Below are 15,953 nucleotides of genomic sequence, written 5' to 3'. Positions count from 1 at the left end.
TTAGCTTTTACATTATCTTGAGAATTTTAAACAACAATTTTATGATTTGGATCACGTTGTTTATGAGTTAGATCACGTTGAATATTAATCAAGGACTTCACTTGAAGATGCATTCATGTTACCTATATGATAAGATCTATTTTTAATTAAAATACAATCTTTGAATATCTTTTCTTATGTATCTCTTATAAAAGTTCTTCTGAAACATAATTGCAGAGATACCACTTCCATATTAACTAAAGATTTGCAAGCTTCCAATGTTAATTTAAAGATTTATTTAATTGATTTTGTACGAGTTAATCAAAGCACACATCTAATTCATTTTAGGCACTTGTTTTCTATGCAAATATATAGATATCTCACTCATTTTAGGAACTTATTTTCTGGGTGAATATATTGCAAACAAATTATTATATATTTAACTTGTAAATAAGCTATCAAGGAAAAAATTTTAGTGAGAGAATGATCTTAACGAGAATATAGGATTAAGATTACAAACTTGATGAATGAATGAAACTTAAATCTTAAGACCCGTAAACTCTTCCAAGATTGTTGCCCACAATTTTTTTTAAAAATGCACATGGATTCAAACTACTTAAGTTGGATTTGAAGATGATAGAACCAAATTTTGATTACTAACAAATTCAAATAGATTACTTGATTCTAATTTCGTTAATGAAAGTAATGCAAATACTTGTCCACATTTCCACTCAACATATCACTTCAAGCTGTAGGTTGTTTTTCTTTGGGAATGCCAACTCTCAGACCTTTAACCTTCAAGGACAAGGGAGAGATGGTAATTCAAGCTGTAGCTAAGAGAGCTTGAAGTAGACAATTAGTTCCTTCACCTGAATTTGAATTCAATTTAACTCGATTAATAAAGACTTTGATAAGTGTGTGTGTGTGTGCTTTTCCTGATTTTGAAGTTTACAAATACCATTACAAATCCAAACAATACAAGTCCTTGTACCAAAAAACAATAAAAATCCAAAATAATTATAATCAAAATCAAGCATTACAAAGCACCCGGAATATATCTGAAATCGAACCAAAATAACTCTGAAAAAGACCCCACATGATGGGATTTAAGCAAAAATAAAATCTAGATGCAATACTCACATGATTTAAGCAAGATTTCCTGCAAAAAGGAAATCGAACTTAAGACATCAAAGTCCCCGTCACAGGACCTCAGCCTCATTGGCGCTACTTGAATAAGTTGAACTAAACACATGTTAAATATATAATAATCCAGGCACTGAGCCAAAAATAGAATCCAAGCTTGAACAATCCAGAATAAAACCAGAAAATCCGTCATAAGAACAATTAATAAGATTCTTTGCAAAAATTCATGTCAATCACGGTGGAAAGTGAGACAATTCTTTTTTCATTTTTCCATTTATTTCCAGAAAATGGTCCAATACAATGTAGCCCTTTCTTTCTAGCAAAAACGATGAGACAGTTTTGTTGACCCTTTATCACCAAAACCACCAAATAGCTCTCAATTTATGATTACATGGAAGCCTTCCAACTTAAACATCAAGACTCGGATAATCTTTTTTCTCACAGATGTTGAGGAAATGAAAATAGATTAGATGAAAACACTTACAATCGGTGTACTGTTAGGGGGAATAACCTTAATAATCCATGCCACCCATACCGCCAGGCATTGCCGGAACATCCTTCTCATCCTTTGGAAGTTCGACTACAACAGCTTCAGTAGTTGTCATCAATGACGACACGCTGCATCAGAAAGGAAACATACTCAGCTTGTTACTTTTAATATTTTAAGTCAGTGCCCAAGCAAAACTACCGATTTACACTTACCTTGCAGCATCCACCAAAGCAGTTCTAATTACTTTCAATGGATCAATAATACCAGCCTTTACCATATCAACATATTCACCTGGTTATATACCAAACATAGGAATATAAGCTGTGTTCGTTTCTTTAGAACGGTAAAAATATACGATGAAAAAACCTTCCAAGAGATTCACAAACCTTTGGCTGCATCATAGCCAAGATCAGGGTTATCCTGCTCCAACAGCTTACCAACAATGACAGCTCCCTCGACTCCAGCATTTGAAGCAATTGTGTGTACAGGTGTCTGCAATAAATTCAATTATGAGGAAGAGTGAAACTTCACACATCAAAATCACCAGCTTTTTGAAACTGTATAGTGGAAGAGCTGTCTAGACTTTCAACAGTACATTAAGAACAGAATTTTCAGAATTTGAACCTATCTGACATGCAGAAAAGAGTTACAAACCTTTAGAGCATTCTGGATGATTTGAACACCAATCTTCTGGTCAAAGTTGGCCGTAGGTAGCTTGTCCAACTCTTTCGATGCATATAAAAGAGCAACACCACCTCCTAGATGGTAGAACTCCACAAGTATGGTTACACATATTCCAAGTTCTACTGAAACTTTCATGAAAAACCAAAAAACTTGAAGAATAAAAAGTTTCTTTTACCTGGCACGATGCCTTCCTCTGCAGCTGCCTTTGTAGCATTTAATGCATCTGTAACTCTATCCTTCTTCTCTCCAACTTCAGCTTCACTAGCTCCACCAATCTGAAATGTCCATTGAATTCTTTGTTAATTCCATAGAAAGGAACAGCTATTGCATCTCGAAAAAATGACAAGTTAAAAAATGCCAGTAACAGTAAGGTAACTATACCTTCAAGACAGCAACACCACCAGAAAGTTTTGCCAATCTCTCTTGCAACTTCTCCTTATCATAATCAGAGGTGCTCAATTCAATTGCTGATCTAATCTGTTATCATGAAAGACATGTTATAATCAGAATTATTAATAAAATCATGCAGAGTTCAAGAATCATAAATGGCTAAACAATTGTTTGTAAAAGAACAAGACCTGTTCACATCTTTCCTCAATGGCTTTTTTGTCACCATTCCCATCAAGAATAACAGTGTCATCCTTCGAGACAGTAACCTTTAACAGCCAAAAGGAGAAGAATCATGCATCAAAAAAGAAAACCACACATAAAAAGGGACTAAATAAAACTGTTTTACCAAACTTGAGAACTTCCTGCTTACATAAGAAAATGACGGAATATCACATTACGAAAAGACTTTCATGTCCAAACAATAGAAATCATACCTTTTTGCAAGTGCCGAGCATGTCCAGATCCACCTTTTCAAGGTTCATGCCAAGTTCTTCTGTTATAACCTACAGTAGAGAAGTAACAGATACCATCATCAAGAGGTCATGAAAATTCATGTCAAAGGAACCATATGCCATAACAAGGAAATATCATATAGCAGAAAGATGAAATTGCCCCACCTCTCCTCCAGTGAGGACAGCAAGATCATGCAGACTAGACTTCCTATTTTCACCAAAACCTGGGGCTTTGATGGCACAGACCTGCACAATAAATAATCCATATAGATTAGCAAGCATTCCTACAAATGAGGACAATTAACATAGGACAACAGTAAAAAGGATTCATATCAGACTGAATATCAAACCTTGATTCCAGCACGAAGCTTGTTAAGAATGAGCGTAGCAAGTGCTTCGCTCTCTACATCTTCAGCTACAATCAGCAAGGGCCTTTGTCTCTGAACAAACATAGCATAGAAGATGTTAATGTTACAAATCAAGTGTAGAAGTTATTTTAAAAATTTTCATACCGCCTAGTGAGAAAAACAATTGTGATGAGTGATGATTAATCAAAATTAATTCAGCCAGAATGTTAATAATGCATGATTTGCTCAAAATTTGCTTACCTTTAAAGCTAACTCTAATACTTTTACAACAGCATTCAAGCTTGATACTTTCTTCTCCTGAATTAGGATAAGAGGATCATCTAATTCCTGCCATAACACAGTGAATTGAATCAGAACCATAGCATGGCCAAGACTCAAGACTCAGAGATTTTCCAGCTTAACCAAAGGAGAAATCAGTTACTTACACATTTTTGGTTTTTAGTGTTGGTGATGAAATAAGGGGATATGTAGCCCCTGTCTAGCTTCATGCCTTCAACAACTTCCAACTCATTATATAATGTTTTACCATCCTGCAAAGGTTTAAAGTGCAGGAATAACCCACAGTAAGACATCATATCAGATATAAAATAGTTCAAAAATTATATGCCAAGCATGAACAACAAAAACTAGTAAAATTACAAGAAAACAGGAATATCCTCAAGCCGATATGATATGAAGGTACTGATACCTCAATTGTTATCACCCCTTCTTTGCCAACTTTTTCCATGGCCTTTGCAATCAACTCACCAATTTCCCTCTCTCCATTAGCCGATATTGTTCCAACCTATTACAAAATATTTAAGTTGAAGACTTAGTAGATTAAAGTTTACCACCATTTTGGTTTTCTATTCTAAAGTACTGTATGATTCTGACTGCAATAAGCTTTTGATAGAAAAAGCTCAGATAGTAAAAACAACCTGAGCAATCTCTTCAGATGTGCTAATCATCCTTGCCCGGCTTTTCAAGTTTGTAACAACGGCATCAACTGCCATTGTTATGCCACGCCTAAGGTCCATTGCATTCATTCCTGCAGCAACAGACTTGCATCCTTCGGTAAAAATTGCTCGTGTAAGCACCGTTGCACAGGTAGTTCCTGCAAAAATGTCAATGAATTTCACAAATCGGCTTTCTACTAGATTAGAAACATATCCAAAGGTTTCAAGTGAATCTAGTAGATTAGAAAAAACGCTTGTGCCTTACCGTCACCAGCTACATCATTGGTGGCATTTGCAACTTGTTTCACAAGACTCGCACCAATGTTCTTCACTTTGTCTTTGAATTCAATACTCTTTGCAACAGTTACACCATCTTTAGTCACTTTAGGAGCACCGTAGCTTTGTTCAATAACCACATTCCGACCCTACAAGTAGGTAACATTATTTCTTCCATCTATCAATATCTCTACCTATAAATATTAAATCCCTACTTCTTGTTCAATATAGAAGAGAAGGCATAAACAGTTCCAGTGAATGATTAACCTTGAAACAGAACGAGTACATAAAAGAAAATAGGTCAGAAATGAAATGGTGAATATTGGATTTACCTTAGGACCCATGGTTACTCTAACAGCATCAGAAAGCTCTTCAACACCTTTAAGCATCAAAGCTCGAGCTTCAACCCCAAATTTAATATCTTTTGCAGCATAGTTCCTATTCCAACTCAACCTACTACCAATCTAATACGCACCCAAAGAAAAACAGAAATCAATTAAAAAAATCAAATCAAACATTAATAATAATAACAATAATAAAAAGAATGTAAGTACTGGTCACTAAACTACCTGATATGTAGTGTTCCTAGCAGCCCTGAAACCAAAGATTGAAAATGAAGAAAGGGGAATAATTTAGCTAATTCCAAATCAACAAAAATAAAATAAAATGACAAGTAAATGAAATAATTGCAGTGAACGTAGTACCTAGCTTTAGAAGCAAGGCTTGAAGCAAAACGATACATGGTTATTTTGGGAGGAAAGAAATGGAGGAAAAATCTTGAGTAAAATGTTAACAGTAAAGCTGTTTGTGGGTTGACAAAAGACAATGGGTGGGTTTCAGGGGTGGCTTTCAGGGGTGGGTTTTAAAGAGGGAAAAGGAGACCCAGAAAAAGATGGGAGAGAAGAAGGGTCTAGAAGCAGGAGCAGCAGTTTCTTAACCCTTCTTTAGGGTTTAGGGTTTTATCATTCCATCTTCATTTTTTTAACCGTTTCTTTTTCTTTTTTAAAGTAATATTAAAATAAAAACTTCAGTTTTTTTTTTTAGGAAAATTTATTTGGTGAAATTTAAGTTATAAACTAATTATTAAATTTATCCATTTGTAATATTTTAATCATTTGTCTGTTATTGGATGTCGTGTTAATCCTTTGATAAAATGATGACCTCACATTTTATAGGTTAATACTTAATTTAACCCTAAATTATAATTAAAATATCAATTTCATCCTTTTAGAATTTTTCTTAACAATAATTTTAAAATTTTAAAGTTATCATTAAAAAATTAAATTCATTTTCATAGAGATAATTCTAATGTAATGCATGTAATAAATTAATAATTAGTGAATAGAGAGAATTATTCAAATAAAACTTATTATTTACTACCCAAATATTCAAACCAAAGTGAATTTTATGGGTAAATAGTTATTGACCACTAAACCAATTACGAGAGCTTAACTATAATGATTTTTTATCAAGTGAATTTGGTTTGTAGCAAAGCCACAATAGTATTAGAAATTTTTGTCGCAATGTTTAAAATTATTTATAATAACTATTTTTCAACCCATAAATAAGAAAATAATGCAATTTAACACACTTAAACTTACGTCCTCGTGCATTAATAATAATGTACATATCAATTTAGCTAAGACTCAAATCAACTCCTTTAAATAAATATTAAATGTTGTATTTTAGAAAGCTAGTTAGCTAAGTTTTGTACTATAATCATCTTCAACTTGAAGCTTCTAATTTCTTTCATTTTTAACATATTCCAAATAACAAATAATTATATAGTAATAGTTGGGACATTAACCATAAAGCTTCAAAAATATTAATAATAAGAAAAGTAGTAAACGTCTTCTCAATCAAATGACGTATATGTTTTATACTGTAATGTTGTGTTATCAAGTTGTGTTATAGTTTTGAATGAAACTTTAAAAATTGGATAAGTTATCAAATAGATTAAGAATTAATTTAATTATCGATCTAATAATAAGTAAAATTTATCAAAAAATTAAATAAGTAATTAAAGATCATAAAAATATTTATAAAATCAGTTTTCTTATTAATTTTATCTTAATTTTTATTTTATCAATTTTCACTTTTCAACGATTCATTCGAAATTAATTCAATCATTTTATACTGACTGGTATGTTAGTTGATTTAATATTATTCGAATAACACTATATCCAAGTATATATATGTATAGTTTTTTTTTTATTTCCTGGGATATACTAATTGTTTATCTATCAATAAAAGTATATTATTACATTTCGTAGTAAAATTTATTATAGATTATGCGTATAATATTGTTAAAAATTGAAATTAGTAACAATAAAGATAAAATTTAACTCAAAAAAATTAATTGACTTCAAGGAACTACTAAACTTTTGATATTCAAAACATATAACTAATCAGTAAATACTATTTTTCAATCATAAAAAACGTCACTTATTATCATTTTAAACCTTCTACATTAGAAAATTGTCAAATATATTTGTACAATTATAATATAGGTGTGTAATATGATATATTAATAATAATTTTCAAATATGTACCGCAAATAATTTTAAGAAAAATAATGTTCTTTTAACACTATAAAAATAATGTTAAATTATATAAACAGGTAAAGAAATACTTGTGACTTAATATATAATAATGTAACCAATTTTTGAAATATATCCATTGAAATATTAAAAATATTAGAAATATAAATGACCATTTTCAATTTTTTTCAAATTTATCTAAAATCCATTAAAAATAAAATATTGTGTTAATAAGAATAAAACTATGAAAAGATAAATATCAAATCTATACATAAAATTTGAAAAATATATAATTTGACATATGAACTTTATTTTGATGCAACTATTCATATGAAATTTGAATTATAGTTTGTATATACACATATCGTAAAATTTTAATTTAAGTATACACTTTAAAAAAATAAATACATATATTTATTTTTATACTAAATTAATATAATTATTTTTGTATGTAATATATCAACGTAAGAATGATGTTAATTCAATAATGTTAAGAATTTACAAAACTTACAATTTCATGTATAAAAATCGTATAAAATCAAAATTTATGTACAATTACATACTAAATCAAATTTCATATATAATTTTAAACAATTTATTTTTAAAATGTATTAGATTCATGAAACAATACTAAATTATAACAATCCCATAAAGTTAGTGAAATTTTTATACAACAAATATGTAAAAAAGATTTACAAAAATTTGATGGGACTTCAATTAAATGATGTAACTGAGACGGTATAAATTATAACTACTTGCATGTACTTTGTAATATTATTTAAAAATATAAAAGATAAAAATACTTTTCGAAATAATTTTGTTGTTTTGTAAAATTATCTTTTGATATTTCACAAAAAATTATTACCTATCAATAGGTGAATGATTTGGTTGAATATAACAAGTTTATAAAAAAAATTGATATAGAAATTAAATGAACCTTCAAGCGAAAATGGGAAAAATGAAAAGAATGTTCTATATTCAAATTTAATAATGTTCCATATTCAGATTTGTATTTTCTCTGGATGTTATATATAGAAATATAAAATAAAACGAAAATAATATTTGTATTATAAAACTTTAAACAATGTTAAAAATTAAATTGGAACATTTAAACCCAAAATGGGGAAATTAAAATTCAGTACATTTTACCATAATAACTTAATTGTGAAGACAGCATGCGGTAAGTGGTCCCGTCCCCTAAGTAAAATTTTCCCACGTTTCCATTAAACATGTTTACCACTCAGGTTTTTCACTTCAGGCTGAAGAGAACAAAGCTTTAAATTACACGATGTAAATAACATTACAAACAATACATATCCGAATAAACAATAACCAATAATCGGAATATATTCGGAACCAAACCAAAATAACTATGAAAAAATCCAATATGACAGAATTTAAATAAAGTAAAATTTGGACACAATCCAGCACGACAGGAAAGACATCAAAATCCCATCCCAGGACCTCGGCCTAATTGATAGCACTACTTGAATAAGTTTATCTAAACTAAAGTTAACTTTATATTTAAAATGATAATAGCACTGAGCCAAAAAAAAAAAACCTACAGCATAAGAATAATCAGAAGATTCTTTGCAAAAACTCGTATCAATCACAGTCGAAAGTGAAAGAATTTTTTTTTCTTTTCATTTTTTCATTTATTTCAAGATAAAATGGTCTAATACAAACTACTTCGTTCTTTCTAGCAACAACAATAAGAGAGTCCTGTTGACCCTTTATCACCAAAACCATCACCAAGTAGCTCTCAATTTATGATTACATGGAAGCCTTCCAACTTAGACATCGAGACTCGGATATTCTTTTTTCTCACAGATGTTGAGGAAATGGAAATAGATTATATGAAAGCACTTAAAATCAGTGTATTGTTAGGGGGAATAACCTTAATAATCCATGCCACCCATACCGCCAGGCATTGCCGGAACATTCTCATCCTTTGGAAGTTCGACTACAACAGCTTCGGTAGTTGTCATCAACGACGACACACTGCATCAGAAAGGAAACATACTCAGCTTGTTACTTTTAAGATTTTAAGTCAGGGCCCACACAAAACTACCGATTTGCACTTACCTTGCAGCATCGACCAAAGCGGTTCTAATTACTTTCAATGGATCAATAATACCAGCCTTTACCATATCGACATATTCACCTGGTTATATACCAAACATAGGAATATGAGCTGTGTCAATTTCATTAGAACAGTAAAAATATACGATGAAAAAACCTTCCAAGAGATTCACAAACCTTTGGCTGCATCATAGCCAAGATCAGGGTTATCCTGCTCCAACAGCTTACCAACAATAACAGCTCCCTCGACTCCAGCATTTGAAGCAATTGTGTGCACAGGTGTCTGCAATGAATTCATTTATGAGAAAGATTGTAACTTCACACGTCAAAATCACCAGCATTTTGAAACTGTATAGTGGAAGAGCTGTCTAGATAGACTTTCAACAGTATATCAAGAATAGAATTTTCAGAATTTGAACCTATCTGACATGCAGAAAAGAGTTGCAAACCTTTAGAGCATTCTGGATTATTTGAACACCAATCTTCTGGTCAAAGTTAGCTGTAGGTAGCTTGTCCAACTCTTTCGATGCATACAACAGAGCGACACCACCACCTAGATGTTTCCATACATTGAATTATATTCCAAGTTTAACTGAAACTTAATGAAAAACCATTAAGACTAAAAGTTTTTACCTGGCACAATACCCTCTTCTACAGCTGCTTTTGTTGCATTCAGTGCATCTGTAACTCTATCCTTCTTCTCACCAACTTCAGCTTCACTAGCTCCTCCGATCTGCAATTTCCAACGAATTCTTCATTAAATTGCATTCAAACAGCAGCAAATAGGAAAGGAACAGCTATTGCCTCTCGAAGTTGACAAGTTAAAAAATGCCAGTAACTGTAAGGTAACTATACCTTCAAAACAGCCACACCACCAGAAAGTTTTGCCAATCTCTCTTGCAACTTCTCTTTATCGTAATCAGAGGTGCTCAATTCAATTGCTGACCTAATCTGTTATTGTGAATGACAAGTTATAATCTGAATTATTAATAAAATCATGCAGAGTTCAAGAATCATAAGATGGCTAAACAATTGTTTGTAAAAGAACAAGACCTGTTCACATCTTTCTTCAATGGCTTTCTTGTCACCATTCCCATCAAGAATAACAGTATCATCCTTTGAGACAGTAACCTTTAACAGCCAAAAGGAAAAGAATCATGCATCAAAAAGATATCTACATGTAAAAAGGGACTAAATAAAACTATTTTACCAAACTCATGAACTTCCTGCTTATATGACAAAGTGATGGAATATCACATTGACAAACAATTTCATGTCCGAACTATAGAAATCATACCTTTTTGCAAGTGCCAAGCATGTCCAGATCCACCTTTTCAAGGTTCATGCCAAGCTCTTCTGTTATAACCTACAGTAGAGAAGTAACAGATACCATCATCAAGAGGTCATGAAAATTCATGTCTGAGGAACTGTAGGCTACGAACAAGGAAATATCATATAGCAGAAACACAAAATTGTCCTACCTCTCCTCCTGTGAGGACAGCAAGATCATGCAGACTAGACTTCCTGTTTTCTCCAAAACCGGGGGCTTTGATGGCACAGACCTGCACCATAAATAATCCATATAGATTAGCAAGCATTCCTACAAATGAGGACATTAACATAGGACAACAGTAAAAAGGATTCATATCAGACTGAATATCAAACCTTGATTCCAGCACGAAGCTTGTTAAGAATGAGCGTAGCAAGTGCTTCGCTCTCTACATCTTCAGCTACAATCAGCAAGGGCCTTTGTCTCTGAACAAACATAGCATAGAAGATGTTAATGTTACAAATCAAGTGTAGAAGTTATTTTAAGAAATGTCATACCGCTTAGTGAGATAAACAATTGTGATGAATGATGATTAATCAAAATTAATTCAGCCAGAATGTTCATAATGCATGATTCGTTCAAAATTTGCTTACCTTTAAAGCTAACTCTAATACTTTTACAACAGCATTCAAGCTTGATACTTTCTTCTCATGAATTAGGATAAGAGGATCATCTAATTCCTGCCATAACACAGTGAATTGAATCAGAACCATAACATGGTCAAGACTCAAGACTCAGAAATTTTCCAGTTTAACCAAAGGAGAAATCAGTTACTTACACATTTTTGGGTTTTAGTGTTGGTGATGAAATATGGGGATATGTAGCCCCTTTCTAGCTTCATGCCCTCGACAACTTCCAACTCATTATATAATGTTTTACCATCCTGCAAAGGTTTAAAGCGCAGGAATAACCCACAGTAAGACATCATATCAGGTATAAAATAGTTCAAAATTTTTAATATATGCCAAGCATGAGCAACAAAAACTAGTAAAATTACAAAAAAAAAGGAATATCCTCAATCCGATATGATATGTCGGTACTGATACCTGAATTGTTATCACCCCTTCTTTGCCAACCTTCTCCATGGCCTTTGCAATCAACTCACCAATTTCCCTCTCACCATTAGCTGATATTGTTCCAACCTATTACAAAATATTTAAGATGAAGACTTGGTAGATTAAAGTTTACCAACACTTTGGTTTTTTATTCTAAAGTACTGTATGATCCTGACTGCAATAAACTTTTGATAGAAAAAGCTCAGATAGGAAAACAACCTGAGCAATCTCTTCAGATGTGCTAATCATCCTTGCCCGGCTTTTCAAGTTTGTTACAACAGCATCAACTGCCATTGTTATGCCACGCCTTAGGTCCATTGCATTCATTCCTGCAGCAACAGACTTGCATCCTTCGGTAAAAATTGCTCGTGTAAGCACCGTTGCACAGGTAGTTCCTGCAAAAATGTCAATGAATTTCACAACTCGGCTTTCTACTAGATTAGAAACAGATCCAAAGGTTTCAAGTGAATCTAGTAGATTAGAAAAGGCGCTTGTGCCTTACCATCACCAGCTACATCATTGGTGGCATTTGCAACTTGTTTCACAAGACTCGCACCAACGTTCTTCACTTTGTCTTTGAATTCAATGCTCTTTGCAACAGTTACACCATCTTTAGTCACTTTTGGAGCACCGTAGCTTTGTTCAATAACCACATTCCGCCCCTACAAGAGGTAATATTATTTCTTCCATTGATCAATATCTCTACCTATAAATATTAAATCCGTACTTCTTGTTCAATATAGAAGAAAAGGCATAAACAGTTCCAATGAATGATTAACCTTGAAACAGAACGAGTACATACAAGAAAATAAGTCAGAAATGAAAATAGTGAATATTAGATTTACCTTAGGACCCATGGTTACTCTAACAGCATCAGCGAGCTCTTCAACACCTTTAAGCATCAATGCTCGAGCTTCCACTCCAAATTTAATATCTTTTGCAGCATAGTTCCTATTCCAACTCAGCCTACTACCAATCTAACACGCACCCGAAGAAAAAACAGAAAACAATTAAAAAGATCAAATCAAACATTAATAATAACAATAACAATAAAAAGAATTTAAGTACTGGTCACTAAACTACCTGATATGTAGTGTTCCTAGCAGCCCTGAAACCAAAGATTGAAATTGAAGAAAAGTGAATAAGTTAGCTAATTCCTAATCAACAAAAATAAAATAAAATGACAGTTAAATGAAGTAATTGCAATGAACGTAGTACCTAGCTTTAGAAGCAAGGCTTGAAGCAAAACGATACATAGTTAGTTTGAGAGGAAAGAAAAAGAGGAAAATCTTGAGTAAAATGTTGACAGCAAAGCTATTTGTGGGGTGACAAAAGACACTGGGTGTGTTTCAGGGGTGGGTTTTAAAAGAGGGAAAAAAGAAACCCAGAAAGTGATGGGAGAGAAGGGTCTAGAAGCAGGAGTAGCAGTTTCTTCTAGTTTCTTAACTCTTCTTTAGGGTTTTAGGGTTTTATCATTTCATTTTATTTTGGGTAAATTATAGATTTAGTCAGCCATCTATTAGTTTATTGTTTTGGTCATTTATCTATGAAAACTTTCAATTTAGTCACTAATATTTTATATTATTTCTCTTTTAATCACTCTATGTTAAATGGTTATGGGAGATGATGTTGTGAAATTTTTTAACTGGTATAATAAGACATTCAGTCCTAAATAGTTACATATTCTTTTAATTTGATTCTAATTTTAAATAATTCAATAAATTTAACCGTGTACATTTACAAATTCTATCATTTTAATCCTTAAACACATACAATTAAATATAAATATATTTATATTTAAACACATATAATCTTAATAAACTTACATGTAAATTTGTGATTTTGATAATCCAAAAACTCAAAACCTCAAAACTCATTAAATTTGTGATTTTTATAAACTTTATTCGTGATTGTGTTAATAGCATTCTGAAGAGAATAACTTAAAATTTCCGGTGAAACCTAACAAATACTTAACAAATAAAATGAAAAAACTTCTTATAAGCATTTTTCAAATCATCATCTTTTGCATTTTTAACAACTTGAAGAATCACATAATAATTTACACCCATCTCTAAGCATAAATTTTATTGTAAAACTTATCTTCATCTATTTTGTTTGCAATTTATTTAGAAAATGATATAAACTATCTGAGTTTTCACCTTTTTAACTTGAATTTTATATTTTCTTTTATTTTTGTAATATTTGTATTTTAGATACATATATTTTTATAACTTAAAATTTCTTTCATATTTTAAAAAATCATATGATTTTTATATATTTTCTTTTAAAATTTTAAATATTTTTTATAAAAATAGATTATAACATCATCGTGTTACATGTCACAATCTATGAGTGCCATGTTTCCTATATTTAACATCGTTACAAAAAAATGTCAAAATCCTTGATGGAATAAAAATTCGAGTACTAACTTGGAATAAAAAATAATAAGTATCAACTTAGGAGAATGTGTCAGTTCAATGGGCTAAATGCATTTTTATATGAACATGTATAATTAATATTAGATTTTAGACTTTTTGTAGTATATAATTTGTATTTAATTATATGTGTTTGAGAGTTAAATTGGTGGAACTTGTAAGTGTGAACGGTTGAATTTATTGAATTATTTAAAATTTGAATCATTTTAATAGAATTTGTAATTATTGAGGATTGAATATCTTATTACCCCAATTAGAAAAAAGCCACATCATCACTTCCAATACTCTAAGAGTGACTAAAATAGAAACAATCTAAAACATTAATGACCATAATAGAAATGATCTAAAATGTTAGTAATTAAATTAAAAATTTTTATAGTTGAATAACAATAACAAAAATACACTAATAATTGGGTGACCTAATTTTATAGTTTACCTTTTTTCCTAAAATAGTCTATTTTCCTAAATTAATATCTATACTATTTATTTATTATATTTATAATACATTTTATTAAATTGGTGTTATAGTATCGTCAACTTAATTGTGAAATTATAAAAATATTCTCTTTAAATTATAAATAATATTATTATAATATTATTCTTGTCTTTTATAATTTTATACAACTTTTTAAAGTTCCAAATCCAAAGAACCAACACTTAACCGTAATATTAAGATATAAACTTATTAGCACTTCACCTATATTGGAGTGTAACAGAATCTAACTAAAATAACCATTCTTTTTTTTTTTTTGGTTATATGTTTGAAGAAAAATTTATTCGGTGAAATTTAAGTTTTCAGTCTTGTTTCATATTAAGTTAATTACATAGTGGCATCAAAATCAATTAAATAATCCATAATTAATTATTAGTAAATTTTTACTTTAATCATCAATGAAAATTATAAAATAATTATTAAATTTATCAATTTATAATATTTTAATAATTTATTTATTAATTGTTGTATTGTTGATCCCTTGATAAAATGATTATATACATCAATACTTAATTTAGCCCTAAATTATATTTTAAAAATCAATTTCATTCATTTATAAAAAATTAATAATAATTCCAAAATATTTTAAAATTACCATTAAATTGTTTTAAAAATATTTTTAAAATATCATAATTAAAAAAAAAAAAAATCAGTTTTCTTGTAGCTGATTCTAATCCAATGTAATAGCTTAAATAAATATGTATTTCAATATTAGTTTTAGGGTTTAAACAAAAGAATGGGTGGAATAACAATAATAACGCCTTTCATGAATACATATACTATGTTTAAAGAATGAGAATTGCTTAAATAAATATTTATTATTTACTCTCTAAAAATTTAAACTCAAAAGATTTTGTAAGTAAACAATTTTAATTAAGTGACAACCACGAGAATTCAAGTTATAGTGCCCTTTGATAATGTAATTTTCCTTAAGTTAGTATATAATTGGGGTTTATATTTTTATTGTCAAACTTGTCTTCCTTAAAAATTTCAATAATTAAAAATAAAATATCGTCAACAAAAGATTAGAATACACAGCATTAAATTTTCTCTCCAAACATTTAAATTAAATACGAATCTTAAAGTTATTATTATTGAAAATCTTTTATCAAGTTTGTTAATTTAGCACAAACAAAAAGTTTAATCTATACTATTGTTGATATGTTTAACTAAATTGTTAATATTCATAAATTTCAAACTTAGATGAAAATTTATAAAATATTATTATTATTATACAAAATCTAAAAGAATTATACTTGCATAATAAAAATTGAACCTTAGAGCTCGTAATATTCATTTTC

At 30.2% G+C, this 15,953-nt stretch overlaps 2 protein-coding genes across 4 annotated transcripts; both read right to left on the bottom strand.

Moving 5' to 3' along the window:
- Window positions 1-449: 449 nt before the first annotated feature.
- LOC108456692 (chaperonin CPN60-2, mitochondrial) lies at window positions 450-5,725 on the bottom strand. Of its 3 annotated transcripts, none has more exons than XM_017755289.2 (19): window positions 5,422-5,725; window positions 5,287-5,311; window positions 5,050-5,181; window positions 4,707-4,866; window positions 4,424-4,599; window positions 4,195-4,290; window positions 3,932-4,036; window positions 3,747-3,833; window positions 3,489-3,578; window positions 3,304-3,384; window positions 3,121-3,189; window positions 2,875-2,952; window positions 2,678-2,773; window positions 2,472-2,571; window positions 2,267-2,370; window positions 1,999-2,104; window positions 1,825-1,903; window positions 1,607-1,740; window positions 450-848 (listed from the first exon to the last, which is right to left on the bottom strand). In XM_017755289.2, exons 1-18 carry the CDS (start codon window positions 5,457-5,459, stop codon window positions 1,635-1,637), a joined length of 1,728 nt encoding a protein of 575 aa, XP_017610778.1. In that variant the 5' UTR covers window positions 5,460-5,725; the 3' UTR covers window positions 450-848; window positions 1,607-1,634. The 3 variants fall into 3 exon arrangements, with proteins under 3 accessions (XP_017610778.1, XP_017610777.1, XP_052874483.1); XM_053018523.1 differs by lacking the exon at window positions 450-848 and adding an exon at window positions 910-1,138; XM_017755288.2 differs by having other exon boundaries at window positions 450-1,740; window positions 5,422-5,724.
- Window positions 5,726-8,302: 2,577 nt separating this feature from the next.
- On the bottom strand, window positions 8,303-13,194 carry LOC108456693 (chaperonin CPN60-2, mitochondrial). The gene is made up of 19 exons (XM_017755292.2): window positions 12,943-13,194; window positions 12,808-12,832; window positions 12,570-12,701; window positions 12,227-12,386; window positions 11,944-12,119; window positions 11,716-11,811; window positions 11,448-11,552; window positions 11,263-11,349; window positions 11,005-11,094; window positions 10,821-10,901; window positions 10,637-10,705; window positions 10,393-10,470; window positions 10,195-10,290; window positions 9,973-10,072; window positions 9,789-9,892; window positions 9,517-9,622; window positions 9,343-9,421; window positions 9,155-9,258; window positions 8,303-8,516 (listed from the first exon to the last, which is right to left on the bottom strand). Exons 1-18 carry the CDS (start codon window positions 12,978-12,980, stop codon window positions 9,156-9,158), a joined length of 1,725 nt encoding a protein of 574 aa, XP_017610781.1. The 5' UTR covers window positions 12,981-13,194; the 3' UTR covers window positions 8,303-8,516; window position 9,155.
- Between the last annotated feature and the right edge of the window lie 2,759 nt (window positions 13,195-15,953).

The sequence above is a fragment of the Gossypium arboreum genome, chromosome 9 (genome assembly GCF_025698485.1).
Source record: "Gossypium arboreum isolate Shixiya-1 chromosome 9, ASM2569848v2, whole genome shotgun sequence".
Classification (NCBI taxonomy): domain Eukaryota; kingdom Viridiplantae; phylum Streptophyta; class Magnoliopsida; order Malvales; family Malvaceae; genus Gossypium; species Gossypium arboreum.
This window is presented reverse-complemented; position numbering and strand designations above follow the sequence as displayed.

Bases quoted from the DNA above. Each gene is read 5' to 3' on its own strand.
- LOC108456692 (XM_017755289.2), bottom strand. From the start codon at position 5,459: ATGTATCGTTTTGCTTCAAGCCTTGCTTCTAAAGCTAG. The intron at 4,600-4,706 runs GTAAGGCACAAG...ACATTTTTGCAG, and splicing joins CAATGATGTAGCTGGTGACG to GAACTACCTGTGCAACGGTG. The intron at 3,385-3,488 runs GTTTGATATTCA...TTTATTGTGCAG, and splicing joins AGCTTCGTGCTGGAATCAAG to GTCTGTGCCATCAAAGCCCC.
- LOC108456693 (XM_017755292.2), bottom strand. From the start codon at position 12,980: ATGTATCGTTTTGCTTCAAGCCTTGCTTCTAAAGCTAG. The intron at 12,702-12,807 runs GTAGTTTAGTGA...GGTGCGTGTTAG, and splicing joins CTAGGAACACTACATATCAG to ATTGGTAGTAGGCTGAGTTG. The intron at 12,387-12,569 runs GTAAATCTAATA...TACCTCTTGTAG, and splicing joins GAGTAACCATGGGTCCTAAG to GGGCGGAATGTGGTTATTGA.